The 26,944-nt window shown below is 38.4% G+C and overlaps 1 protein-coding gene across 1 annotated transcript; it reads left to right on the forward strand.

Moving 5' to 3' along the window:
* The first annotated feature begins 2,454 nt into the window (after positions 1-2,454).
* On the forward strand, positions 2,455-18,342 carry LOC110477476 (carbonic anhydrase 3). Its single transcript, XM_021543270.3, has 7 exons — positions 2,455-3,230; positions 4,082-4,279; positions 11,141-11,259; positions 12,092-12,184; positions 13,030-13,095; positions 13,956-14,111; positions 17,152-18,342. Exons 1-7 carry the CDS (start codon positions 3,185-3,187, stop codon positions 17,269-17,271), a joined length of 798 nt encoding a protein of 265 aa, XP_021398945.1. The 5' UTR covers positions 2,455-3,184; the 3' UTR covers positions 17,272-18,342.
* Positions 18,343-26,944: the final 8,602 nt, after the last annotated feature.

A 26,944-nucleotide genomic window follows, 5' to 3' on the forward strand; every position in this document is an offset into this window, starting at 1 on the left:
ATCTATGTATTGAATTTGTGTGGTTTTTTTTTCATGGACAGATGCTGTCTGGTGAATTTTAATCTCATTTCCTGAATGGTCTTCATTTCTGAACTCAATGATTGTCCTTTAAATCACTTTAAAATTAGAGACCAACCCTGTCTTACATTTTTTTTTTTTTTTATAAATCTGACTTTATCTAAAGCAGCAGTAGATTTATTAGTTACAACACAGAGAGGGGACTCGACAAATTGTCCTGAAATAACTTTCTGTATCTCATCAAGATAAAAGAACAACAAAACTTATTGGAAGTCAAGGTTCTAGGGATTTTTATGCATGGGGTGAATTACCAAGAATCCTGGAATCCTATTTCTAACTCCCTCGTTATTCTGCTTTGTAACCATGAACTACTCCCAGTGTTCCTGATTACCTAGCTGCTTCCCTTCTCTTTTTAGACCACCTCTGCTTGGGACCAAATTCAATCTTGACCTTGTTTGTCTTCTATGCCAACTGTGCATTTTCTTAAAACACTTCTCTTGTACAGACCATGTTCAATAACCAAGAGCCCAGTGAAGACTTTTTAAGGCTTTCTTTTTGGCAGAGAAGAACAGGGTTTCTACACAGGTCTTTTCTGAGAATGAAGTGAGTATTTAATCTGGAGAGAGATGTTGATGGACACAGGATACTCAGGCTTGGGGAAAGGAATAAAACCCAGAGGAAAGGGGTAAGAACACTACTTTGAATAAGGAAGAAGATCAAAGTAGAAAAAACCAGAAGAAAGCCTCATGTGTCACTTGGTCCCCTTGATGACCTTCAAGTCCTAGAGAAAGAGTTGAGCGAAAGCAGATATACAAAAGACATTTGTTTTTCCTCAGAAATAACTTATTTATTTGATTTAAAGGTCTGAATTAAAGTGTCTAATGTTAAAATATTTTCTCAGATTGCTCCTTCTTTCTTTCCACAGTCATTTTTATGTTATCTAAATGTCAAGGAGTTCACACTGACTGTGAAAAATTTGTGTGCCTGAGAGCTCAGGACAGAAATTACAGTATCTAAAAATTCCTGAGTCTTCCTACCTGGGCCATAAAATACAACCTCAAATCTGTCCCTTAAAGTCAGTTTAAAAGACACAATACTGTTATGTCACATGCTCTTGATCTGGAGGTTTGTCTGTGGGTCATGGCAGTGAAAAGATGCTCAGAAATGGAAGTGAAAACTGAGGAAGAGGTGGGAAATAGTATGTGCTCTGTCAGATATAAATACAGCTCCTGTGTACTTTGTTCACGTCTCCACTTTTAATACTGCAAAATCACAGGAATACCTCAGGTGTTTCCAAACCTTGATCTGTTATCTTGCCTCAAAATGTTCATGGCAAAATTATATGTAATTGTTCATTGGCTGACACTTCTCTTTAGCTTCAATAACTCTTACAATTTGTTGGTGTTTACCTCTCTGATGAAGTGCATAGAAAGACAGCTGTCACTTACCCTCTTACCATTTGTTTGCTGTGCAAACCACACTAAGCTTTTATAGTCTCATCTTATAAAAGAGGCTCTTTAATGGCCTTGTCTCCCCTGCACCTGTTGCAATTCATCCTAATTCAGCTTCATGAGGCCAACAGACCTGTCTCAGAGGTCATACCAGGGTCTCTTCAGCTTCAGTAACATGTCCTTGGTTTGTTCCTGTGTTTTTCTGTGAGCAGCTCCTGCCTGGTAATGCTTCTGGACACATTATCACCAACAGACCCACTCTTCTTCCTTCTCTTTCACTTCTTCTTCATATCAGAAAAACATCTATCAGCCAGGGCTATGATTCAAGACCACTGTGTAGCACCTTCAGCTACTAAATTTCACTCACTGTAGTTTACAGAGCATTCAGGGATACTGTGCTCTAGTACTATGACTGCACTATGACTCCACACTTCCATCCTGGGCTATTTGCATTTTTATTCAACCAACTTGTACATTTTTTCACTCATTTCATCACTAGCAAGTAAAATAAACTCAATCCTTCTTATACAGAAAGTCTTCTAAAATTTAAATCACAGTAATTCACCTTTCAGTCTAGTGTTTTATCTTCTATTTAGTCAGCCCCTCATCCATTTGACACCGTTGGTGCTAACCTCTGTCTTTATCTCATCTGGCATTTCCCTATGTGTCAGAATAAATATTTTTGGAAGTAATTTGATTTCTGTGTGTCACATTGGGAACACATGCCCGCTAGCAAGCATGTTTACAATTTTAAGTGCAATCTGACGCATAACACCCTCCTAAATGAAAGAAGAATTAGAGCTGAAGCAAAACAAACAAATCCTATGCTTAATTTGCTAATACCGATTTTATCTGGAGCTGGAGGGAAGTGGATCGTCAGCTAGTTTAAAGGATTTCCGTTTACCAAGGAAACACTGCAGTAGAGGAAGCAGCACCTTTTTAAAGGCTGGAGCAAATAATGCCACCGAATTTTTGCAGGGAAGTTGTTTATGAAGGCAACGGGAGACCGCGCAGCAGGGAGCAGCGCTGGAACCCAGGCGAATACGCGGGAATTTCCTAGGGAAGGGTGCGAACCTGTGATAGCCATTTGCACGAAAAGCTGTTGGACTCATCCTCTGACCCCCTGCTGGCCCCTGGATCGGGGCTATGCCGCACACCCGCGAGGGAAACGCGGCTCCTGAGGAGACACCCAGCCCCTCCGGAGCGGACAGACCTCACGCCAAAAGAGGCTTTCTACAAACGGCCATAAAAAGCCCCGCCAGCCTGCCTGAACCTGCACATTTCATTTCAGCAGCCAGCCAGCCTAGAGCTGATGTGGCTGCGTGTCCGCGCACGGATGCGCGCCTATGTCACTTGAACCTGAAAGCCATTCCTACATTTCCTACAGTTGCCTGTGCCTAGTGCTGGACATTCGTGCTTTTCTATATCCCCATCTCCTCGGCGGCGGGGCAGGCGGTGGCAGCCCTTTCCCCTGGCGCGGCATTCCCGGCGCTGTCCGGCCGGCTCCTTCCCCCGCATTCCCGGGACGGCGGGAGCCGGGCGGGCAGTGGGAGGCAGCGCGGCTCTCCCCGCCCCCGGCCGCGGCGCCGTCCCGGCCTCGGGCGGCGGGGACGGGCGCGGATTTGGCGGGAGTCTATAAAAAGCCGCCGTGAGACGAGGCCGCCGTCCTGCCAGAGCCGCCGGCAGAGGCTGGGGCGCGGCGCCGGCACCGCACCATGATCAACCCCAACTACTACCCCTGGGGCTACGACAGCGACAACGGTGAGCAGGGCCCGCGCCCGGCCGCGCCCCCCGGCGCCGAGCCCGGGCGGAGCGGGACCCGCTTCCCGGAGCCTGGCGGAGCGCGGCTCCCGGCGCGCCCGCGGCTCGGCGGGGGCGCGGCCGAGCCCGCTCGCTTGTCGCGAAGCGGCGAAGCTGCGGAAGGAGAGGTCAATGGCAGGGGGTCTTTGAGTTAAATAAAGTCAGTTTTCCTGCTGCTAATGTAAATTAAAATTATAGCAATAAAATCCGGCTTAGGATAGCCCTAATGAAGGAAGAGCAGCGCTGGGCGGCAGCCCCGCCTGCACGGAGGGCTTGGGTCTTGGTGGTCTCTTGTTCCTGCTGCAGGAAGAACAGTTCAGCATTGGTTAGGCTTTTTCCACATGAACTTCTTGGCAAAATCTTGATGATAATTAAATCCACGTTTCAAATTCTTGGCGTGTCCAGGGATCAGTGGCCTTTTCTGGTTCCATATGGCTACATGGTGCCACGTTTGAATTATTTGGGTATATCCCATCATATTCCTAGCCACTGCTGAACTTGGAGTATACACTTCTGGTTTTCTTCCTTGGCATATTATCACTCTCTTGATAGTCCGTGTTGAGGTTGCTGTAAGAGCTTAGGTTCAGTTGGAGGACTTGAAGTATCCAGTATTCCAGCTAGAAATCAATCTGGTTGCTTTTTATACAACAAAACTCTTGACAAGGCATGAATAACAACTAGGCAATTACTTACTAATGCACTTAAATGATGTTCTATACTTAACGAAAGCCAAGCTTGTGCTAATTGTAACAAGTATAATTCATATCTCTCTGGAAAAGATTTTTATGATACTTCTCTGTACTTTTTTGTAGGACCAGATCAGTGGCACAAAAATTACCCTTTTGCGAAAGGACGTCATCAGTCACCGATTGAGATCAATAACAAAGACGTGCATTATGATAGTTCTCTACTACCATGGTTTGCTAGTTATGATCCCGGTGCAGCTAAGACTATCCTCAATAATGGGAAAACCTGCAGAGTTGTATTTGATGATTCATTCGATAGATCAGGTCAGTTTTGTTTTCATCTCTAACTGTCATTATATATAAGTGACTGTTTCTCAATTTGCATGGAAGAGCCTGCTCTGAATGTTCAGGCTCTTGGAAGGGTGCTCTGTACTGCCTGTGTGTGATGTACAGGTTTCTCTGACCAGGTACCCTGTGCTGCTTCTGGCAAGGTCTAGGACTTCTTTTAAAGTTCATAGGTAAAATTCCAGGGAATGGAGAGAGCAGCAAAGAAACTTGGTACAGGGTGAATTAAGGTGTAAGATAAATTTCTGGGGCTGCAAACAGTCATTGCAGTTGTGTTGCTTTCCAGAATGAAGGAGGCCCATGCTTTATCTGTGAGAACTGAATTCCGTTTTACATATTGGAGATGCCCAGCAGAACATCTTAAATTACAATATTTAAAAACTGTATTCATGTAATTTGTGATAAATGAAGTAACAAGGCAGATATTGCCACAAAGTCAGAGTATTTAATCAGTTGAAACTCTTTTTGGCATTAATGAGGTTTTGTCTTAATGAAGATGATAGGGCTGAAAAATTTGTGTCAGGTGTAATGTCCAGAATCTTTTATCCACCTGCAGATATGAAAGTACACAGTGTACAGACTTATTTCTTACCTGCATTAAAACTTACACTTTCTATATGACTGACAGCTGTAATTACTAGGAGAAATTTTACTAATAGATTGTTTCATGTTAAGTATATATGGATGTGGATTTGATTTAATTTAATGGATTTTTAACTAATTATTTGTGTTTCATGTATGTTTCATGATCAAAATGTATGTAGGCTGGACTAGTCAATATGCTGTCAAAACTCACAAATTACTATGCAGTCAAGAGTTTTGTAACTTTTCTAGCAAGATGGGAATTTTCATTTTTATTTGAATTAAAATATCAATGTCAAATAAAATGATACACAAGTAAAGAAATGTAGCTGTGGCATGTGAGATCTCCATGACTATTACCATTTTTTACCATCTGTTGTATTTGTTGTATTATATAATGGTATATTATATATATACCATTATTATATATAATGGTATATATTTGTTATATTATCTAATGGTATATTAGATATACCAATGGTTGCATCTTCTGCATAAAAGTATAAGTATTGTTAAAATAACTCAGATTTTGAATGGGAGTATCCAGACACATCATGGGTGCAACACTCACCACAAAAAAACAGAAAGTTTCAGAATGTTCTAAAATTTTTTTCAGATGAACTGCTCAGTAACTATTGTGTTTTGATCTCAGAAATAAAAAGCGACTCACTGCAAAAAAAAGTAGGTGTATATATCAACTCTTTGAAGTCAAGAAATATTCAGTGTTTGTTGTTATGTCTCCTTTGTTATACCATTGCCTGCAGAGTCTGTGGGTGGTGTTCTTTCTCTAATATAATGCTAATTGCAGGACAAATTCCACTGTGCATACTCCTACTGACTTGAACACATTTTCAGTTTTTCAAGATATGTACAATGGCTTATTTTTTTATGTGAAAGAACCACCAGCTGCACAAAACATACATATGCAATAACAATCATATAGGAATGAAGCTTTTATTCCTTTGGACAAAGATACTCATTCTCTCTATATCTGTGTATGTGTCTATTACTCTGTCTATCTGAATTATTTCTGAGTTAACCAGAAAATGAAACATTTATTTTCCTAAGTTTTTCAGTTATAGTGGTTATACCCATATCTGTACTTCTGTCTACATTTTCATTAATTTGGATAAAACAGATTGCTGAAAAAACTGCCAAGGTGAATGATAAAATCAATTACTTTGAATGGCTCCAAATTTTACATCCATTGTGTATCCTGCCAAGAACACTTGTAGAATTCACGATTGAGCACAGTTTCTTAAATTCAAGCAATTAGAGTGTCATCCAATGTAATTCAGGTATTATGTTGAAAAAGGCCTTATTACTTTTACGTTTTGGGTTAGCCTAATGGAAGGAATTGGAGAATTTACTTCCAGCTACTTATAAAGTCTGATTGACTTTGAAAATCTGCTACAAAATTGAAAGCTATGCTGACATTGCTGACAGATGGAGTTGCTGTAGGAGCAGTATCATGTCTCTGCTGCCTATCCATACAAATTAATGGATTCTTGTGGATTCAGTTTCCTGTCTTACTGTATTCGTGTAGCTGAACCTTATGCATTGTAAAATGATTGCAGGTGGGGGCTGGAGTCTGAAAATTAGGAAAAGAACTGTGAGCTGAAATCAAACCTTCTAGGTAGCTGGTCTCAGTAAAATAAACCAAAACTTGGGTACTTTGGCAGGCTACCACTGCTATGTTTTTTGGCCTGCTTGGCAATTCAGATATTCTTTTAGATCCAGCATTGACCCATTTTGGTTTGAATTAGGACTGAAATCTTATTTCCAGTATCAGAATCTGTTTATTTCTAAAATTCATAAAATATTCATATCAGAGAAGTGTCCTGAGAGCTTCTTGCTGGTGGGACTATTGTTATGATGTTCCTTGAGATATATAACTTCTTTACAGTTAGTGACTCTGGCTATTGTTGTGATACCTTGGTTAGATGGTTACACCAGAGTGTTTGATTGCTTGAGAAACAGTAAAGATACAAAAGTCTGGTAATGGGACCCAGATAGAGCAACTGGATAGAGATACACTAAGGTCTCATTGATACCTGCCTTCATCTTCCCTCTTTGTTTATTGTTTTTGTTGGCACTTCCTATGGACATTCATCAGCCAAACAGATTCCTACTTCTTCTTTTACTGGCTTTCAGATGGGTGACATTAAAGGGTTTGGAGTACCTCAGTGCAGGAACACATTCTTACAGGCTTACCTTGATGCTGTTTTCAGAATCTTTCCTATCAATGAAATGTGTGGCTTTGAAAGTGGATGATGCAAAAAAAAAAAAATGTAGAGACAGTTACTGTAAGAAGTTGGAGCTTGTTGCTAATCAGCTCTTTTAGCGTGACTAGGGCTTGTGGCCAGAATTTTCTCAAATACCTCTTTGTGGGAAATCTCATTTATTTTTGCAAATGAAATCTTGATTATCAACTTCTGGTAAATAAAACATACATTTTTTCACTGATTATTACAGAGTGAGGACAAATCCCAGTAACTTTAATTAAACCAGGGCGAAGTCTGTCCATACATATTCCAGTTTTGGTTGATTCCTGCAAAATGTTACTTAACATTTTGTCTGCTGTATTTACACTGGAAAAAATCAGTAGCTGTTACAAAAATAGCACCACTAAATCCCAGTACTTTTGCAGTTGTGGTACCACTCAATGGCTGTACTACATAAGGCAAAAGGCAGCAAAGTAAAATTCTTCCTTCAGTATGACAACACATCTGTCATTTGTCATGATGGTATTGAGAACTCCTGTACTTGGGTACAGGGAATTTAGGATTTGAGCTTCTGTTAACTTGGAATTTCCATTGTTAGAATTAAAAGTGCTTGACTTTTAATTAGACTAGTCAAGGGCCTGCTGAGGCTGCAGCTACACAGAGGACTGTCATTTTTCTGCTCCTGGAGGTGAGGCAGCCACACAGATCACAAATGAGGATGATTTGGAAGCTCACTGATGAACAGGCTGTGATCTGGGGGCACAAAACTGGCAACGATGTGTTACAGTGTAGGTGAGAGTGGGTGGCAGGCTGACAGACTTCTGTCTAACACTTCTCTTTCCCAGTCTGTCCCTAAACGAGTACAAAGTTCAAATAGAAACAAACATAATCCTGCTGCATATCTATTCAGTGCTTGCTTAAAGAATATTTTAGTGAGAACAGAAATTTGAGTTCCAAAAGCTTTTAGGTAACACATTTTACCCCTGCAGTTAGCTGGACGATTTCAGATCCTCTTCTGAGCAGAGGCTTTTTTATGACTTCTAAAATGTGACACTGATGGGAAACAGCTGTGGTTTCTGTACGGCATTGTTAGATTCTGTTGGGAAGCAGCATAACAAAGGTAATGTGTCTTTTCAATTGTCACATAGTAGTACATTACTAATTTAATTTCATTGAGGTTTACCAGTTCATTTTATGGATTTGGCAGGATGTGAGATCATAAATCTCCCTAGCACAGTCATTTCTTTTCACGTTTATAAACAACCCTGGTCTCATGAGTCTGTTTTGTTCTCTGTGGGCTTTTTCACCTGCCTTTACAGCAAACAGGGAAGACACTTGTGTAGGGATAACTTCACCAGTTTTACTGTAGTGAGGGCAAATGACAATTGACACTAGCACAGATTCAACAACCAGACCCCTATGGAAGCTGCTCAGCAAGTGGATGCACATATTTGAAAAGCTGCTTGTCACTCTTCTGTTGTCAAGGGCACTTTACCTCAATAAGGTAAAGTGACTGGAGCAGCCATCACCACTCAACTGCAAGACACCTTCATTTTCCTGTGTCCCAGAGTGAGAGACAGGGTTTTCTTGCCTTAGTTGCATCCATCTGTGCAACACTTGCCCTAGTGATTACATTGAAAGTGATAAAAAGCCCCTTCTTTTATTAGCCCATTTTGTCTCATGCTGCTCAGCTGATGACAGAGCAAATAAAAGGTGAGCTTTTTTCCAGAGTAGATGTCCATGTGTGTGTCCATGTAGGGTTGTTCTGTGATAGATCATTCTTCACTGTGGATGTGTAGGGGCAAGAATTTGGGCAAGACAGACGTGAACATTTTTATGTCTGGTATCAGGCGCTGATGGGTCACTGGGGGTAGTGTGCAAACTCATTTAGAGTCAGTCGCTGAGCAATGGGGTGAGAGTTTGCAATAATGGGGCACCAAAAAAGGAGTGAATAGGTCTTTCCCGCTGTCTTCCTGAGCTGGTTTGCATATTCCTGTACCTGGGCCATGTTACTTTAATGGCAGCAAGTTTAAGGGAGTTACATTTTGGTAATTCTGCCATTACTCTTAGATATTTAAGGTGAACATTTCCTGTGTAATAATTATCAGAAAAAATCCCTGTTACATGTGAATAATATATACTGGCATTGCTGAAAAAAATGTTAAGATACCATCTCTTCTTTTATAAACTTTTATTTTATTCTTTTTCTGTTATGTGGTTATGCATTTTTATTTGCATAGTATTAAAGCCCAATAGGATAAAGATACGTTTAGAATTTAAGTTCCAAAGCACATGCTTAAAAATAAAAAACCTTACTAATTTTGGGCTATGCGGACATAATTTGGGATTTTTAATGTGCTAAATATTAGATAACTTAATTATTGTAACAGTTTTGTTTATTTTTCCCTTTTTAAAATGCAGGAAAATTTAATTTACTTACATTGTCATTTCATGTATTTATATGTTTAATACTGCACTCTTGTAATTAAAAGAAAGGAAATATTTTTTTGTCCTTCAGGAGATATTGTTTGCATCATTCTTTCTGCTTAACGTGTGCTAGGTAAAAGTTACCGCCTATTTATAGATGAGTGAAACTGGAATGTGTTGGCATGAGATGATGCAGAGCTTCACCTAATGCCCAATCAAAAATGTCTGCTGATGGCCCATCAGTGGAAATAATTACATACTTTTACCTTAAAGAGGATTACTTGGCCTTACAGATCTATTTTAATGGAGAATTGATGGCCTTGTCAGCTACTACTCTTACCCTGACTGTATTCACCACAGTTATGAATGTCTGTGGGAAGAAGTAAAATGAATTTGTTGAGAAAAACAGCTACCTCAACTCTTAGTGCTGTATTTCTTGAAGTGATAATGGATTTAATTATTTTCAGATTGAAGGATATTTTCCTCTGGCATATAAAGACCAGTTCTTGAGAACTGCAGAAATTTTTATAGGAATGCTATAACTTCTATCTTCAAAATAAGTGAATGAGAATTGAGTATCTTGCTGAATGTAAATACATTTTTATACTTCATTGATTCTTTCAAATAGACCACCTTCATTTACAATATTATTTATAAATAGTAACATTATTTAGAAAACTAGATATCATTCATCACTGGCTGGACTTTTTTTTAGGAAAATAGCTTGCATTCTCAGTGTTTGCTTTTCTGGTTTATTTTCTACATTCTTTCTCCTATTCCATAACTGGAGGGAGCAGCCATTAGAGCAGAAGCAGCATCAGTGATTTCATAACTCGTTAAACAATTAAGTCATAGCCTGCAATAAGATACACAATTTTGTAGTATTTTCTAGGAATTTATCATCTAGCACTTCAGTAGTTGATCTTAATCGTGGTTATATTTGTGTACTTTCACATCAGCAAATCCAGATTCAATTTGGGGGAGATTAAGACCTCTAAATTTAGGTGTTTTATTGTGGGATTTTAAAAGTTGGTGTGTTATATCTAAATTGCTGTTTGAGGCAACAGAGTTGGAGTTCAAGGAATCCAGAGAGCAATTCAGCTCACTGTATGTTGAGTGTCTGCTTTAAGGCATGCAGAATTACTCTAGAGACCTGACTGTTCTGATTAGGGGTTACTTCAGTTACCCAAACATAGGCATCCTGTGACATATTTGATAATCTAATCTATTTCCCCTTGCCTCCAGATATTGGTTTATGATGTACAGTTCTTCCACAAATCCTGGACCAGATCTCTCAGTCCTGTCCAGATATTTCTGGATTATTCCAGAAAGTACTAGGTGCACATTCATGCAGCTGAATTAAATCAGTGATCTCTAGTGACTGTAATGGAAGCCCAGACACAAAAGTTCTCCTCTGCCTGTAGGTGCATATGGCTGAAGGTGGTTGCCTGACGCGTGGCTAAAATCAGTTCAGATTTTCAGAACATAAAGCTTCAGTACACCAAATATGTAAATACACAAGTAAATGTTGCAGATAGATATGTGTTTCATTTGAAAGAATTGGGAGACCCTTGAGTCTGATGCTGTTGCAGATTATCAATTGCAGTGCTGAGAGGTGGGCCACTTCCAGGAGTCTACAGGCTGCGGCAGCTGCACTTCCACTGGGGCTCGTCTGACGACCACGGCTCGGAGCACGTCGTGAACGGAGTGAGGTATGCAGGAGAGGTAAGACTCACCACTTCTTGCTTTAAAACAGGGTGTAAAATAAAATTTGACACTCTTGTTCTGGTGGGACAAAATTTGTAATTTCTTGGTTTTTCTGGGAGTTCTTTGTATTTATTTATCTGTGCCTTCTTATTCTTACTCCCATTGATTCTTATGAACATAAATCAGGTTGAAGTCATTCTCACAGCAGGAGAAAAGAAAAATTCTGTTTGAAACAAAGGTTTCCATGTTCTCAAACCAGTGTGGTGTGAAACAGCACAGCAAGACTGAATTACTCAGATGCAATCCAAACTTACAGTATTCTGAAAATACAGAATTATAGTAGAAGTATAAAATTGCAGTGATAGAAAGGGGTGGGAAGAATTAATTACCTTGGTTCTTTAGCACCTTAGGATTGTAAAGAAAATGAGAAATGTAGACTAATAATATACATGAATGATATTCATAGGGATTCTTTGATAGAATTGATGTAATTCAAATGCCAAATGGAAATGAATCACATATCAGTAGATGATGTCTGAACTTCATGGTCTACCTGATTACTTCAGCAACTTTTCTTCAGCTTAAAGACAAGATTACAGTTACTTTTTTCAATTTCTTATTCAGATATTTATAGTTTATTTTAAAGCAAATAGTATAGTTATGCTATTAGATAATTAGATATAACTACTAGATGACTTTGCTGTCCCTTTTTTCTCTCTTTTTTGAAAGGCCTCATTATCATTCCTTGTTGCCTCAAACTCACAGTTATGTGAAGAACTGTAAAATTCAACCTTCTGATGGCTTGATGTTGAGTAATGGGGTTTTATTACGTGTTTTTCTTTGTTTTAAGCTGCATTTGTTACACTGGAATCCCAAATACAGTAATTACCTTGATGCTAAGAGAAGAACTGATGGGATTGCTGTTTTGGCCATATTTTTGCAAGTAAGTAGAAGCATGCAACCCTTCTTTGCATTGATACTATGAAGTTTCTATTCTTAGAGGGGTCAAAAAAAAGCAAAACTCTCTGGTGGGTATATTTTCTAGGGATCCTACCACATTGAAGGGGTTGACTTTCAGTAATGTATCCCTTTCAAGTTACAGAGCATGAGTCATATTATCTCGAGTGGTATCCAAAACTACACACACTTGTCCCTGCAGCTATTGTGTCACTATGTGGCTCATGGAATGGGGACATGTGCCAGAAGTGGCCCCCTGACCAACAGCAGTCAGCTGTCTTTTTTGCTAACTGGGGACAGATTTCAAGGGCATGCATCTCTTCTAGGTTTTTCATTAACTTTCTCTCAAACAATGTATCTCACAGGCAATACATATCAGCCATCCTTTCTTAAAAATCCTTTTAGGGGCATGCAGTCTCAGCCTGAAATATTAGCTGTTGCTATCTCTTGTTTAATTGATATGCACTAGAGATAGTAAGCTGGATGTCTTTTTTGAGATCAACAATTGCAAAAAATATATCTGACTATGAAATCTATGTTGTGAAATTACCTGTTATGCTAAAATTTCTGTACTGATACAATTTCTCCCTTCCCTTCTTCCCTATCATAATAGCTGTTGGGATACAGGCAGAGGTAACAGACAGAAAACATAGTTTATCAAGCTGGTGGGGTTGATAGGTTGGGTTAATGCATTATAATTTTATAGTTGATAGATGTTTAGATAGATGCTCATAGTTTTATAGTTGATAGGTGCTCATATAGAAAAATAGGAGAAAGAAGAAACCTGGACAAGGAGAACTCCTTGCTTAGCTCACACTTTCTTCTTTACAGGTAGGGGAAACTCCCAAACCAGAGATGAAGAGAATTCTTGAAGAAATAAATGCTATCAAAACAAAGGTAATGATGTTGGGCTTTTCATTATAGGAAGATTGCTCAAAGTCTCAGGACAAAAAAAAAAAAAAAAAGAATAACAATGTCTGACTTCCTAGTTTTCAAATTTTGCTGTGCAACATTTCCAGAATATATTTGGAAATAAAACCATGAGTAGCTGTTCCTTAATATGAAAAGTCTTTCCATTTATATATGAGCCTTCTTTGACTTAAGCAGGGCTTATGAGTTTGGTGAAAATGACTAATTTCCCCAATCTTTGCTCACCTAAAAGCTAGGCATGGAACGTTATTGCCTCAGTGGGCAGTGCCAAATAAAAGGCTTATTTAGAAATTGGTCCATTTGGTCTTAATACATAGGCTGCCTAATGGATCTCTGGAAATGCCACTTGACTAGACATCTGTGTCTTAGATAAAATTATGTGATAAATCTCAAATTTCATAGGCTGTCTTGCTTGTTATTAGCACAAATATTGTAAAAGTAGTACCTGTCTCACTTTATTATATGGTGACCTAATGCAATATTCAATAGAGAGAAAGAATTTCCATAAGAAAGGAGGCCAGAAGGAGAAATATTTCTGCACAGAAATGAGTGAAACACATTGGTACTGAACACCACTTCACATGAGTTAGCTCAGGTACAGGAAGCAGCATCATGGAGTTTTCTGTTTCGCCATGCTTCTCTGGGCCCATCTGTGAGGGTCATTCAGTCCCCCTGTCTCACTGTACCATTATATCCTCAGTCCACACATTTACAGTAGCTGAGTCACTCCCTGTTTCTTAAAATAACAGAGCTGCAAATGAATCTTGGCTAGATTTGTTGAAGAGTTTTCTGTTTAGTTTTCTTGTGGTTTTGTTTTTATTTTAAAGGGGAAAAATGCTCCTTTTCCAAACTTTGATCCTTCAATTCTTTTCCCTAAATCTCATGACTACTGGACATACCATGGATCTGTCACTACTCCACCTTGCGAAGAGTGTGTTACCTGGATTATTCTTAGAGAGCCCATCATAGTCAGTTCAGACCAGGTAAACTTCACCCTTCATTTTATTTACATGCAATAACCTGAATTTATTCTTTTTACAAGGAAAACAGTAATTGGATTAGTGAGAAATTACAGGATTAAAAGCCGAAGAACTGTCTCACATACAACAGTATAGTAGTTCAAGCCCACAGACATCACAGAGCTTTTAAAATCAATAAAAACATACCACAGTGTAGATGGTCAGGGTTTTCTTTCAAAACCATAATTTATCAGAATACAAATGTAATGGGATTGGTGATTCTGTCTGCCCTGTGCAAGCTGGAAGTGTTGAATTGAATGCTTGTTACCTGTTTCTGGAAGGCATACCAGCTAAATTTTCACAAATTGGAGCAACATCAGCTATCTATAATTTATTGTTTATCAAAAACTTCTTTGGTCACTTACTGTAAAGAAGTATGTCTTGTTAATTTCCTCTTCTAATTTCCCCCCAATCCACTTACAGGAATTTGAATGCCCTCTTTCAGCACATTTCAGCCTATGATTCTACTCTTACCACACAAGTCAGTTTTCTCACCTGAGGTTATTCCTCTGGTCAACAGACTTTAATTATGCAATACAATAAATTTCAAGGCTCCAGGATACAAAGCACATGAATATTAATCAAGGGACTGACATATTATGTAGGTATTATATTTAGATATTTAACTTCTCATTTTAAGTTTTCAAGATGATAATGTGTTTAGTGTATTCACTGATGTGCATGTTATGACAAAAAGGAATTATTTTTATTTTCTAGTACTTTGTATTTAAATGCCTCTTTATCTTTTAAGTAATACAACTCCAGTATGATGAGAACCTTAGCTGGCAATAGATGAAATATGGTAATGTGTTCATATAACTTACAGCTTAATTTTCAGAGCTTATTGAATTGTTCTGCCTTCTGTTTCTTTGTCCATCCAAAAACTAAAATATGGGGGCTATTTTAAAGTGGGTATTTTTGTTAAAAATACAAATATGGTCTGACTGGTTTCCACAAAATGAATCATCTTAGATGTTTATATTACAGAAGATCAGCTACAGATTATATTAGGAAAAGTGTAGCCATTGTTGAGCATCTCTGATTTTAAATGCATTTTTAAAGAAATAGCTAATCACATTATTAATCCAGCTTAATGAAAAGAGTTTTTTACTACAGTTGTGTTATGGTTATGGTCTTTTTTTCAGCTGTTCTAAAATTAGTGAGTTTTAGGTAACATAGAGACTGTTCTTCAACTATCCCTCCTGTAGGAAAAATTGAACATTTAAGTTAAAGATGAAATTACAGCATAAAGATGAGACATTGGCTCTTACCCTGAGGTAGCTGCTTTTAAGGCAGAATTGGCAGTGTGTGTGAAATATTGTCTAGAAATACAATAGAAATAATTCCCTCACTGCAGAGTGCCTGCACTTTAAATAATGTATTCATAAGAGGATTGTGTTGCCAATTATTTCTAATCCTAGACAGTGTAGTACATGGCAGCCTCATTAATAGTGATTATTTTAAGTGTGTGTGCATTTGCAGTGGATTTCTTGGATGCTTTTGCAGACAGATGGTAACCATATATTAGCCACAAGGGGAAGTGCAGTCACTGCAAATCAGTGCTCTGCAGGAAAATCAATTCACCAGAAATCCCAGGGAGATATAGTGTGGGTGGCCTAGCTGCTCAGATTACTTTTAATGAAAGAACAGGAATTTAACTGTGGAATAACTCTGTCTAATTGCAGACTAATTTTTTCATCTTTATGTAATCGTAGCCTGAATGCATATTGGTTTTTTACTGAGTAGAGCAGATCTTCCACAAATAATAAACTCCAGCACTCTTCTTCTCCAATTGAAATTTATCAGTTTTAACAAAACTGATGAACAATTTTCATCTCTTCCTATACAAATTATTCTTCATCTGAAATCTGAAATTTAATTTCAGAATATTAATCCATTGGATGTATATTATGCTGGTTATAACTGTGACCTCATCATTGTTCAGGCAGCCTGAGATGTCTGGCTTTTCTGAGCTGTTCAGTGAAGAGTAATGTTGAGAGGCCTGAGCTAGCTCAGTCCATAAACTGGAACAAATTTAATCAAAGTGAACACAGGTTTTACAACCTAGTCAGAAGTTCTGCTTGTATTGGACTTGAAGTCTGTACTGAAAAGTAGATCTGAATATAGAATCTCCTGGCGAACAAAGGTGATGCATGCTCTGCATGGGGCTATGTTTTCAAGCTTACATGGGAAATGTAAGCTTGCTTTTCATGGTAAGTCATTCTAACAGGGACAGGTTCAAGTGTCTGAATCACAGCTGATATACTTTGGGTCTAGAGTAGTGGGTGGTAGTGACAACAAATAAATATAGGGTATCTGTATACATGTTGCATCCTTTGAAAATCAGAAAGCACTAGAGAAAGAGTATTAAATGAGTTTTGACGAGTATGGGCAGAACTCTTCATAAGGCATCCCTCAAAAAAGGAAACATACCTTGATATGGCCAAGGAGAGTCAAGCTGCAGACCTTGTTTACAAACTATTTGAAACCTTGACCAAGACTATCCAGATTTAAATTCCAGTTCCTGTTATTTATAATGAACTTCTTGTGTAACTGCAGCAAAATATGTCTTCTGCTGCAGACCACCCATGGAAATGAACAATTCAGCTTTAAAACCTTGTAATTCTAAAGGATTTTTAACAATCAGGCACTAAGGCAGGATTAGAGTAGGAGAGGTTTATTACAGAATGTGCTGCTGTATTCACATTTTCTGAGTGCTTCCCACAGCTTCTGTGACTGTACACAGTTCTGTAGACCATACGTAAATGACACTATTTTTTGCAATCCTGTTCAAATAGGACCCATTTTTCTGTTTTGACTATTCCTAAGCCTATCACTAGGAAAAGAACAGAGTACAGTTCTTGTGGTGGTGGGGTGAAAGACATTTTCACATCTTTGAAGGAGACTTTTTTTCTCCAGCTGTACCAGCCTCCTTAGTTTAATTGTTGGGCTGTAGATTTGATCCCAAAGGATTTCCATCAATTCAATTTTTGCTCTTCTGCAGATGGCAAAGCTCCGCAGCCTCTCCAAGAATGCTGAGAACGAACCCAATCACCCTTTGGTTGATAACTGGCGCCCGACTCAGCCGCGGTATTTCAGGATGGTGAGCGCGTCATTCCTCTAGGACCTGGCTCCTGTTGGGTGGCTCTGAGAGAGGCAACCTCTAGAAATAAGAGGTGGTTTTGTTTTGTGTCTTTTGCTGCATTTACACAGAACTCCAGATGTATGTCTGGAGGCTGAAACTTGAGTTGTGGAATCAGAATTTCATTTTCAGAGGATAGCATTTATTTAGGCAAATCCTACTGTTAAAATGGAAATAGAAAATCTGTTAGGTTCTTCATAACTGCTTTAACATTAGCTTTTGTTAATAGTTAAAGGGAAGAAAGAAGATGCTACTAATAATTACAGGACAGTTTCCTACTGTGCAAATGTCCCTTGATACTTGTCTGATAGTACGCTAAAGAGGTTTCAGTTAAGAGAAGTAATTGTTTTCACCATTATAGACATATTTTTCAGTAGATGTTTTCACCATTATCCATATCCAGCTCTGAGCTGCACCAGTTAATTCACAAAGCATTCTTGGAAATTATAAACTCTTTTCGTCTATGGTACGTAAAATATGAAAGGATAGGAGATTGTGTTATAATCACTGATAAAGAGCTATACTTAGACTTTCTTAAAATAATGTACAGGTGAAACAGAGGTCTGTTCTGAAAATTGTATTCACTGAGTTATATGTAGTTAAAACTATTGGAAGGGGGAAGAGCTATTTCTTTTTGTGTCACAACTGGTTCCCTTTATTAAAAGACTAATTTCCATTTTAATATTGTAGCAGTCAAGGTGACATAAATTTTGTGAAGTTGGTCTTTGTATCCTTCGTATATATTTTATTCATGTATGCAAATGGATTTTCTGTTTTAAAAGGGTGTTAAAATAAGAAGAGTCCTTAGTCTTTTTAATTATTTTCAAGACAAATTCTCATTTCATGTACAAATGTAATCAATCCGGCTATCAATGAAGTTTGTGAATAAACATCGGAAACCACAGTTGGACTCTTAATCAAAATGCAACTGACCAACGTGTTCTTGTTTCTTGTTTTGGCACAAAGAACAATGAAACAGGGTTGTAAGCCTCAAATTGAAATAACGCTATTTCTGCATTAAAAAATCCAATAACAATAAATACATTTACTTAAGATTTTTTGTTCTGTAGTTTTTTACTATTTAGAAACATGTAAAAGTAAAAATTTTAAAGAAAGACCTGTCAGTGTCCTCTGTATTATATCTTTATAGAAACTGATGTGTAATATCTTTTTAAGCTACTTGGTTGAACTACATGACACCTAAATAGCCACATCCTTGAGACATTCACATCTATGCTTTTAGTAGTATCATCTCTATTCTGACAAAGGCTTTCTTGCAACATCATATGAATCAACTTCACAAGTTGATTGCAGAGTGGAAAAGTTCAGTCTGTATCCAAACTTAGTAAACTGAAAGGTAATTTGCAATTGAGCTCAGGAAATGCAAAGCAGTGACTGGATTCTTGGCTGCCACGTTAAGGGACAGGAGGACATTCTTGATCTGGTTGATGGGAGAGGGGTTATGTTCCTTCATTACAAAAATGAAAATTGAAGCAAAAATTGATTTCCCAAAATTGGTTTTTTGTTGTGAGTTATAAGGTAGGTTGTTTTATAAGTACCTTTATTAAACTGAGTTGCATATCCTAGAGTAGGCTTTTTTTTTTTCCTTGCAATTCTTGGTATTGCAAATGTGGAACATGTAATCTCAGGGATTTTTAATGATATGGTGGCTTCCCAGTCATACTTTGCAGAGGAGCTGTCTGGGTGCTATAAATGCAGCTGAGATAAGCCTCATCCTCCAGAGCCATGTTTATTAATTTGGAAACTTAAAAGTTGAAGTAATCTCTCAAAAGAAAGTGTCATTTGATTCTCCTATGCAGTTGATTTAATTTTATCTGTATTCATAATTGATGCAATTAAAGAAAAAAGTAAAAAGTGGACTAAATTCAGCCCAGGAGAGCTGCAGATAGGAGGAAGTGCGTGGAAAAGGGTTTTGGCAGTTTTTTCACAGATCCTGCTCCTATGTTCAAGGACTGGCGGAAGTAATGATGACAGATCTAGAAAACAGTGGTACAGCAGGCATCAGGGGAAAAACGGAAAGAGTAGGAGTAGAAGGAAAATAAAAAGCCAAAGAATGGGGGTGGGAGTGCTTCAGAGACCCTGTGAATCATACTGTAAACTGAGTATATGAGTAGTTTAGGGAGAGTTTTGAAGGCAGCAGGGAGAAATGTGGGGTTGCTGTGAGTCAGCATTTAGAATGTGCTCATGTATCATGCAATTTGCTGCTCTCTCTGGCTGTGTTCATTGTTATTCTGCAGAGGTTATGCCTTGCTTTGCAGCTTTCCCAAAGTACAAGAAAAATTAATCACTGGTATGACTGAATTCAGATCACATAGTAGTAACATCCATCAATACCTCACTTCTTACCTGGGCATTTTCACTATGTGGTCTAACTGCACTGCACAAGCAGGGAGCACTGGGTTCATAACTACCGGGTAAAAAGGAAAGACATCTAATTTTCATCTTGGTGGGGTAGAACACAACGAATTACGACTGTATTTGACTTTCATACCATCTATGCCTGACTACACTTGGTGACATCAGTGCAAATTAGGAACAGCCCCTCTGAAACAGAAATGAGACATGCAGCCACACTGCACAGCTCATTGGCAGCCCCTTCTCTGAGTCACTTTTCATCTGCTGCAGAGGTCAGAAATGACATGGCCATGCTCTGTGGTGCTGTGTGTCTTCCTGAAACTTGAAACATTTTAGTGGTATGGCTGTACCTGCATCCGTGTCACTGACAGTCTTGAACATGAGCAAGAAGGGGCTGTGGAATGAATTGGCAGCTGCAGTAGCACCAGAGCTTATGCTCTTCCACAGTCAACTTTAGCTAGGCTCTTCCCTTCTAAACTTTATGAGACTAAAATATATCCATAGTAAACGTGTGGGGAGTCCATTTTCTTATGTTTGCCATTGAGAACCTTTTCTCTAGCCCCAGTGTGTTGATCACAGAAGTTATCTGTGGGTTACCTGTCTGCAACTGGGCAGGAGGCCATCAACCTGCAGTCTCACTTTGTGGAGCTCTCTGAGGAGGGCAAGAGGAGGTAGATATAGATAATCTAAAATTCAGTATAAAAATAGCTGTAGGTTTTAGTGTTTAAGAAGAATCAAAATTCAGATGATGGATATTTGTGAAGAATTTATTCATTGAATCTTTAGATCAGAACAAAACTTGATTAAATCTGATTTATTTCCAAATTTGTGCCTATTCTCTATTTCATTAGAATAGTTACAGGAAAACTAACAGATCTTAAGACCCTTTTTTTCTAACAAATAAGATAGTATTTTGCAACCTAAATGCATAGCTGTTAATACCATGAGAAGATTTCGGAATTGTTTTTGCTCGGGTTTCAGGTTTGTGATCACAAATGATTATTGGGACAGATGCTCTGCCCTGTTGCCCAGCTGTGTGGCAGCAGTGGCAGCTCACTGGAGCTGAACTCCAGTCTGTCAGCTGGGGAAAGCCACCTGTCCAGAAGGACACACAGCAAATCCCTAGTCATGGTCATCAGGACACATCATATCTTCAGCAGAGCATGCTGAAGTTTGGCTTGGTTTGGTAAAGGTTTCATTCCCTCTCTTCCCTCTCCTCACAGCCTTTTGCCACTGTCCAGACCTATGCCTCAGTCTTTTTACAGTTTACTGTCTATGTATGTGTACATATGTGTGTGTGTCGATATATACACAAAACATGTGCTGTATAAACACACATTCTGCTGCTGATTTTGGTTAATGTGCAGTAGTATTTTGACAGAAACTACAGCTAGTTTCAGACTCGGGAGAAAAAGCATCCTTCTAGAGAAGTTACTGTGTTTTTAACAAACCTGTCTCTGGTTGGCTGCCTGCCACACCTAGCTGTTTTCCATAAAAAAGTAGCAGAGGAAACTTTTCCTCCTTTCCCTTTTCCTCGTTTTCCAAGAATAAAAGAACTCCTCAGTTTGGAGCAAGTATGCTTCTTTCTGAGATCACTGAGGCCATTAAACACTTTGTCTTGCTTGAAAATGCTTACTTAGAAGCCTAAGACCACACTTGCTGGTCAGAGACTAGAGCTGGCACTTGGATTCCCAGTTTCAAATAATAGGTCAAGAGAAAGAAGTCTGTGAAGGATCTTGAAAGTCAAAGTGAGTTATATGTATTTGATGTGACAAAAAAAATATAGCCAGGATTCATAGAGGTGGTGACACAATCCAAAGGACAGAACAAGAAAATTATGTTAGCAAACAGTGGAAAGGTTATGTTTGCTGGTGCTGGAAGAAAGGACATGGCAGCAATGAGGGTATGAGACACTGAGATCCTCAGCTGATTTTAAGATGGTTGGAATAACAGAATTTGCACCCAATATTTTCTAAACACCAATGTCATTGCTGAATAGTAGTTGGTTCTTTACTTGATTTCATTTTAGAACTGCCCTTTTGACTTAGTTGTTCTTTGTTTTTTCAATTTCATCTTCTCTTGTAGCAGTTCCAACCTATCCTTCAATTAGATTTTATTATTCTCTAGAACTAAATCTTTCCACACCTTCAAACCACACTTCTGAGGATGTCACTACTTGTCATTGCTGTACAGAATCATGTTCTTAGGCATCATTTTCTGTTCAAGGCAGAAATCTTTGGTATATCTTTATTTACTGTTCCCCTGGTTTCTTCTGTATTCCCACATAAATGACATGTAGGAGGGACATTCAAAATCATGAATTCATTTAGCCAGTTTTTTAAAAACCTCTAAATTATTTTTTCCTTCCCATTCAAATGCTGAGAAGGGCATAGAAATACTGTCAGTTGAAGGAGCTTCTTGCTTTAATGACTGTATCTGGACCAGGAATGCTGGGAGGTTAAGCCAGTTACTTAACTGAAAGTTCATGAACCTTTCCACAGTGGTCCTGTTCCTGCTTGAAATGCTCTGACCTTTGCTATCATGTTTCTTCTGCAAAGTGCCTTATTAGATAAGTTCCTGATTTAAATCCTTGATGGGTTTAATGAAACAAGCAAAATGTTGCAAGTAGATGTAAACTCTTGACATATCTAGTTTCTACTTAAATTGACTATTTTGGTTCACTCTGGTAATGATAACTCCTGCATTAAGATGACATGACGAATGGTGTTCCTAAGTGTCTTTATTAAAATTGGGTAAAGTAGGTTGCAGTTCCAAACTAATTTATAAGCTTCCGAAAGAGTAGCTGAAGAGATACTTGACAGATAAAATAGGAGAAAAACTGTAGCTACCTGTGTGTACAATTTAAAATGTCATGTCTTTATTTTGCCCATTTAATGATAAAGGCAGAACCAGAGACAGACAAACTGATAAATGCTCTGTCAGTGCTGCCCATGGTGACTCACCAGCCCTTATAAACTTCCTCAATGCTTAGGTATTGATTGGTTTTTTGGACATCTTCAGTGAAAGCCAACACTATTGTGCCATCCATAAATAATTTATTTTGCAGTGAGACAGGGTAAGATCCATGGCACACAAATTTCAGAAGCCTCTGTGAACTGTGAGACTTGTCAGTGGGAATGATTTCTTTGCCCTCTTTGAAATGTCTGTGCAGCAAACACAAAGGAAGTCATAGCCCTTCCCCAGAGGGGGCATGGAATGGTCTCCTCCCATCTTGGCTGCTCCATGCAACCTGCAGGAGAGAAAAACTGTGAGACGATATTTTACTCAAATTTGGGCAACAGATTCAAACATGGAAGGGGTAACTGCCAGACACATGCACATATGGATATACAAAAGAACATTTTGTTTTGCTAAGCAAAATGGTCAGGTACTAAAAATAAAAAGGGCTTTTATAAAGAACAGAAAAATATGAGCCTGCCCCCCTAAAATTTCATTTTTGCAAATATGTCACTATCTCTAATAAGACGATGAAGACACTATTTCTGTGGGCTTACTGTTTTGCTAAAATTTATTATTAAAGACAGTAATAATAGAATTTCTGTAGATATGAGCTGAACACAGGGCATAAGATAATGCATTTAATTGATGGCATATAATAAAGAGTGAGCTTGTTTTGCTTAGTGGTTGTTCTTTGAAATGAGTAAATTTATGTTCTTTTTTTACTGAGATTTTAAATCAGTTTTATCTCCCCTCTGCCTGGTCCTCTTGTAAGGAAATAAAAATAGTGATTGTCTTTAGAAGAGATTGATAGTAAGCAGATCTTTCTAGATCAGTGTTTCAGAAGATTATACTTTCCAATATAGACATTTTTTAATAATAAAAATATTAAAATCAGTGCAAATTCTTAGTTGAAGCACATACTTCAGCAATATGAAAGTGTGATTAAAATTAAAAATTTTTTATGAGGGTCACCTATTTTTTACTTTTTCATTTTAAAAAATCTAACTATTTGCATCTGCATAAGGTCATTAAGAAAGAAGAATGAATATCAGTAGCTACACGCTTTCCTATTACATGCCCTTCCAGGCTGCTATTTGACCCTCCAATCTGGCAGACCAACTCTTTTATAGCTTTTTACTCATGACATTGGTGTGGGAGGTTTCTGAGGCCAGGGCCCAACGTGTCTGAGCAGCTGTTCTTCTAGGGATCACTGATGATCTTTGTGTGAAAAAAGGTGATTTACTAGAAGATTAAGTGTATATTTGCCCTACATACAAGCCACATAACTGACATCTATCCCTTTGTTTATTCTGGCAGACCCAGGAAGAGATGCTGATGGGTTTTACCTCCGATACTTCAGTGCCTCCCCCAGTGTCTTGCTCTGTCCAGCCAGGCCAGGATGAATTTCCCACAGTGTTGTTATGGAGTGTAATGTAGCCCTGAGGCTAACACTGGTACTAACTAGTCTTGCCTTGCAAAAGTATTCAGTCAGTGACTAGAGTCCAACGGCTCAAGCCACTTCATGGCCTTTGAGCAGGTTCTTCTTTTCATCTTTACATTGGAATACAGAAACTAATCCTAGGAGAAGGCATTTAGAGTCCTGCCAGTGCTTGGCCCAAGCAATGACTTAGGATAAGCAGTCACTGTATGTAATGAATGCAGTATCTCTGGGGATTGGAAGATGGGTCTCATATCCATGTGAAAATCACAACTGTCCTACTAAGGTAGTTGAGTATCCTTTTTTTCTCCTTCTCTCACTCTAGACCCCTGAATGTTTCACATTTTTCTTCAGGAACTCACCAGCTTCAACTCTTGGAGGACAAAGAATCTCCAGGACCTAATTAGCAGCATGTGGACCTTGGCTGGCAAAAGTCTTATGTCTGAACACTTTGGCTAGAAAGCTGCAAGTCTCATGAATGCAGTGTCCCAGCAAAACCTTTTAAAGAACAGTGGCAAAAACTGCTTTAGAAAATGTTTTGTTCCACACTTTGTACTAATTAGGCTTGAAAAAAATGCTTATTTTTATGGCTGCTTCTTTGGTCTATCAAGAAAGACAGCAAAATTCTGAGTGTAGGGTATGTTTATTAATTTGTATGTTGTTGAAACATGAGGTGCCAGAGTAGTTGTCAGTCCAGATATGACTATTTTCTTTGCAGAATTCTTTTAATATTTGTACTTCTGCAGCTACATTTGGCTAAGATTTGTTAGATTTTTAGGTGTAAACAACAAATATATAAGAAGAAATTTTGTCTTTGATCTGATAGCAAATCTCACATATTGCAAGGTATGCATTTAAATTGTTTGCGTCATGAATAAAGCTGAGATATTAGCACCCATTTTTTGGGTCCAACCCCTTTCTTCTGAGCAAAGTTCCACTGAAAGTCTAAGCAGAAAAGCTATTTCAGGGTTTCAAGGAGTGTTCTCCAGCTTCACTCTCCAGTAGTGAGCTCTGAAGGTGTAATTAATTTCAAGGATATCCACCCTGTGATCATTTGTTGAAAATCGTTTCTTGGTAACAATAACACAAGCAGGAGACATTTTCACCTCTAGAAACACTGGGCTTTAGCTTTTCTGTTCATAGTTTCTTCTGCTCTACATTGAGCGGACTTCTACAACAAGAAATGTGGATTCACTTTTTGTTTACCAGCTAGGCTAGAAGTGAGAGATCTTGCACTGAAGATTACCAGCTACACACTTTCTGATAGAAAATATGGACACTGACAAATTATAGAAATAGAATCAAATTTCTGATAATTTCTTAAGTTTATAAAAGGTTATTCTTCTTTTAGTCTCAATAAGCAGCATGGTCTTAAGCCTGTTCTGACAAATTAATTGGTTGTAAGGATTCTGAAGAAATTAGAGCCTTGCTTGCACTACTAGCCTTGAAGTTTCATCCTAGTTCTTTGCATCTTTCATTTCCTATTTTATTTGAGCTATTCCAGTGTGACTCCATATTCTCTTCAGACTTCAAGGGAAAGTCAGTATCTGTCAAACTTATACTTTGCCTTGGGAGACTCACCAACCTGCTGGAATTTCACAGTGAGTCTGGAGTTGATAAATAAACTTAGGTCAAACTTTCAATCCTGAATTACTCCAAGCAGGCTGTGCCAGAATATATTTGTGCAGACAGATCAGATCAGATTTTCATGCTTGCCTGGAGCCTTGAGTTTCAGCAAGCACATCATTCAAGTGAGTTCATGTGAAAGCATGGCAATAATCACCTAAGGAAAGAGAGTATGTGCTATGCACGAGCCCTGCATGCTTTTGTTTTGAAGGAAGCAATTAGAACTGGAGTGCAAAACATTTTTATAGAAAGGTTGGGTGTCAATGACCTCCATTGAAGACAATGAGATTGAAAAAATGTTTAACTGTAATTTGGGTCTTTGGGAGGGTTATCTGCTACTGACATGTACAGTGATTTGTGTAGTGCATGCCATAATAAACCCCAGACATAAATTTTCTTCTCAGACACTTATCAACACAGCAATGAGAGATCATGTTATTGCCAGCAGAATTGCCACATTGGGATGGCAACATTTATTATCCCAGATTGCAATTAAAAAACGTAGTACAAACATATCTATAAACACAAACATGCATATTAAAGCACATAGGTAGTCCCACTGAAATCCATGATTTTTAAAAGATAAGTCTCTAGCACCTTTTATAATAACTTTATTTAGTTGTTTAAGGTCACAGCAAACTATTGAGCAACAGTTACACCTGCCTTTCTTTCTAATTTATAGATTCTATATCCAGAGAGAGAAGAGATGGGGGGAGGCAAGGAGATTCAAACTCAGATATTTATAACAACATGTAAGATGAAGGATTGAATTCTCTTGGATAATTTTCAAGGACCTGGTGTAGCTGGATCAGAAAATGGAGTACGAAAAATAAAGAATAATGGTTTTCATTTTCCCATTACATTCAAAACTCATAAGGAAAATCCAGCAGGGAAGCAGAGAAGATTCAGCTATCTGAGCTGGCTGGAAAGACAATTGTGCAGATGGGATCCAGTGTTTCTTCTTTACACATGGAAACAGAGGGAACCACTGGGCTTACCAGGTAACTTAGCTGCTAGCCTGAAATGTGTTGCTTGGCAGCTCCCTTTTTATATGCATAGCTTTGTTGTTGCATCACTTTGAGCCCCCAGCACCAAACCCCACCATGTAGTCTCTTTGCATATCACAATCCTGATATTCCTGCCACATGTGTCAGAAATCTCACTACAGATCAGGTAAAAAAAAAAAAGTGATTCAGATTGTGATTAATCTTCAAGCATTTTATCTAGGATGAGGCAGCTAGCTTGAGTTGGTAG

The sequence above is a fragment of the Lonchura striata genome, chromosome 2 (assembly GCF_050655825.1).
Source record: "Lonchura striata isolate lonStrDom1 chromosome 2, ASM5065582v1, whole genome shotgun sequence".
NCBI lineage: Eukaryota > Metazoa > Chordata > Aves > Passeriformes > Estrildidae > Lonchura > Lonchura striata.

Coding starts and splice junctions, on each gene's coding strand:
- LOC110477476 (XM_021543270.3), top strand. CDS start 3,185: ATGATCAACCCCAACTACTACCCCTGGGGCTACGACAGCGACAACG. Junction 11,260..12,091: donor GAGTGAGGTATGCAGGAGAG/GTAAGACTCACC, acceptor CTTTGTTTTAAG/CTGCATTTGTTACACTGGAA. Junction 13,096..13,955: donor TAAATGCTATCAAAACAAAG/GTAATGATGTTG, acceptor TTTATTTTAAAG/GGGAAAAATGCTCCTTTTCC.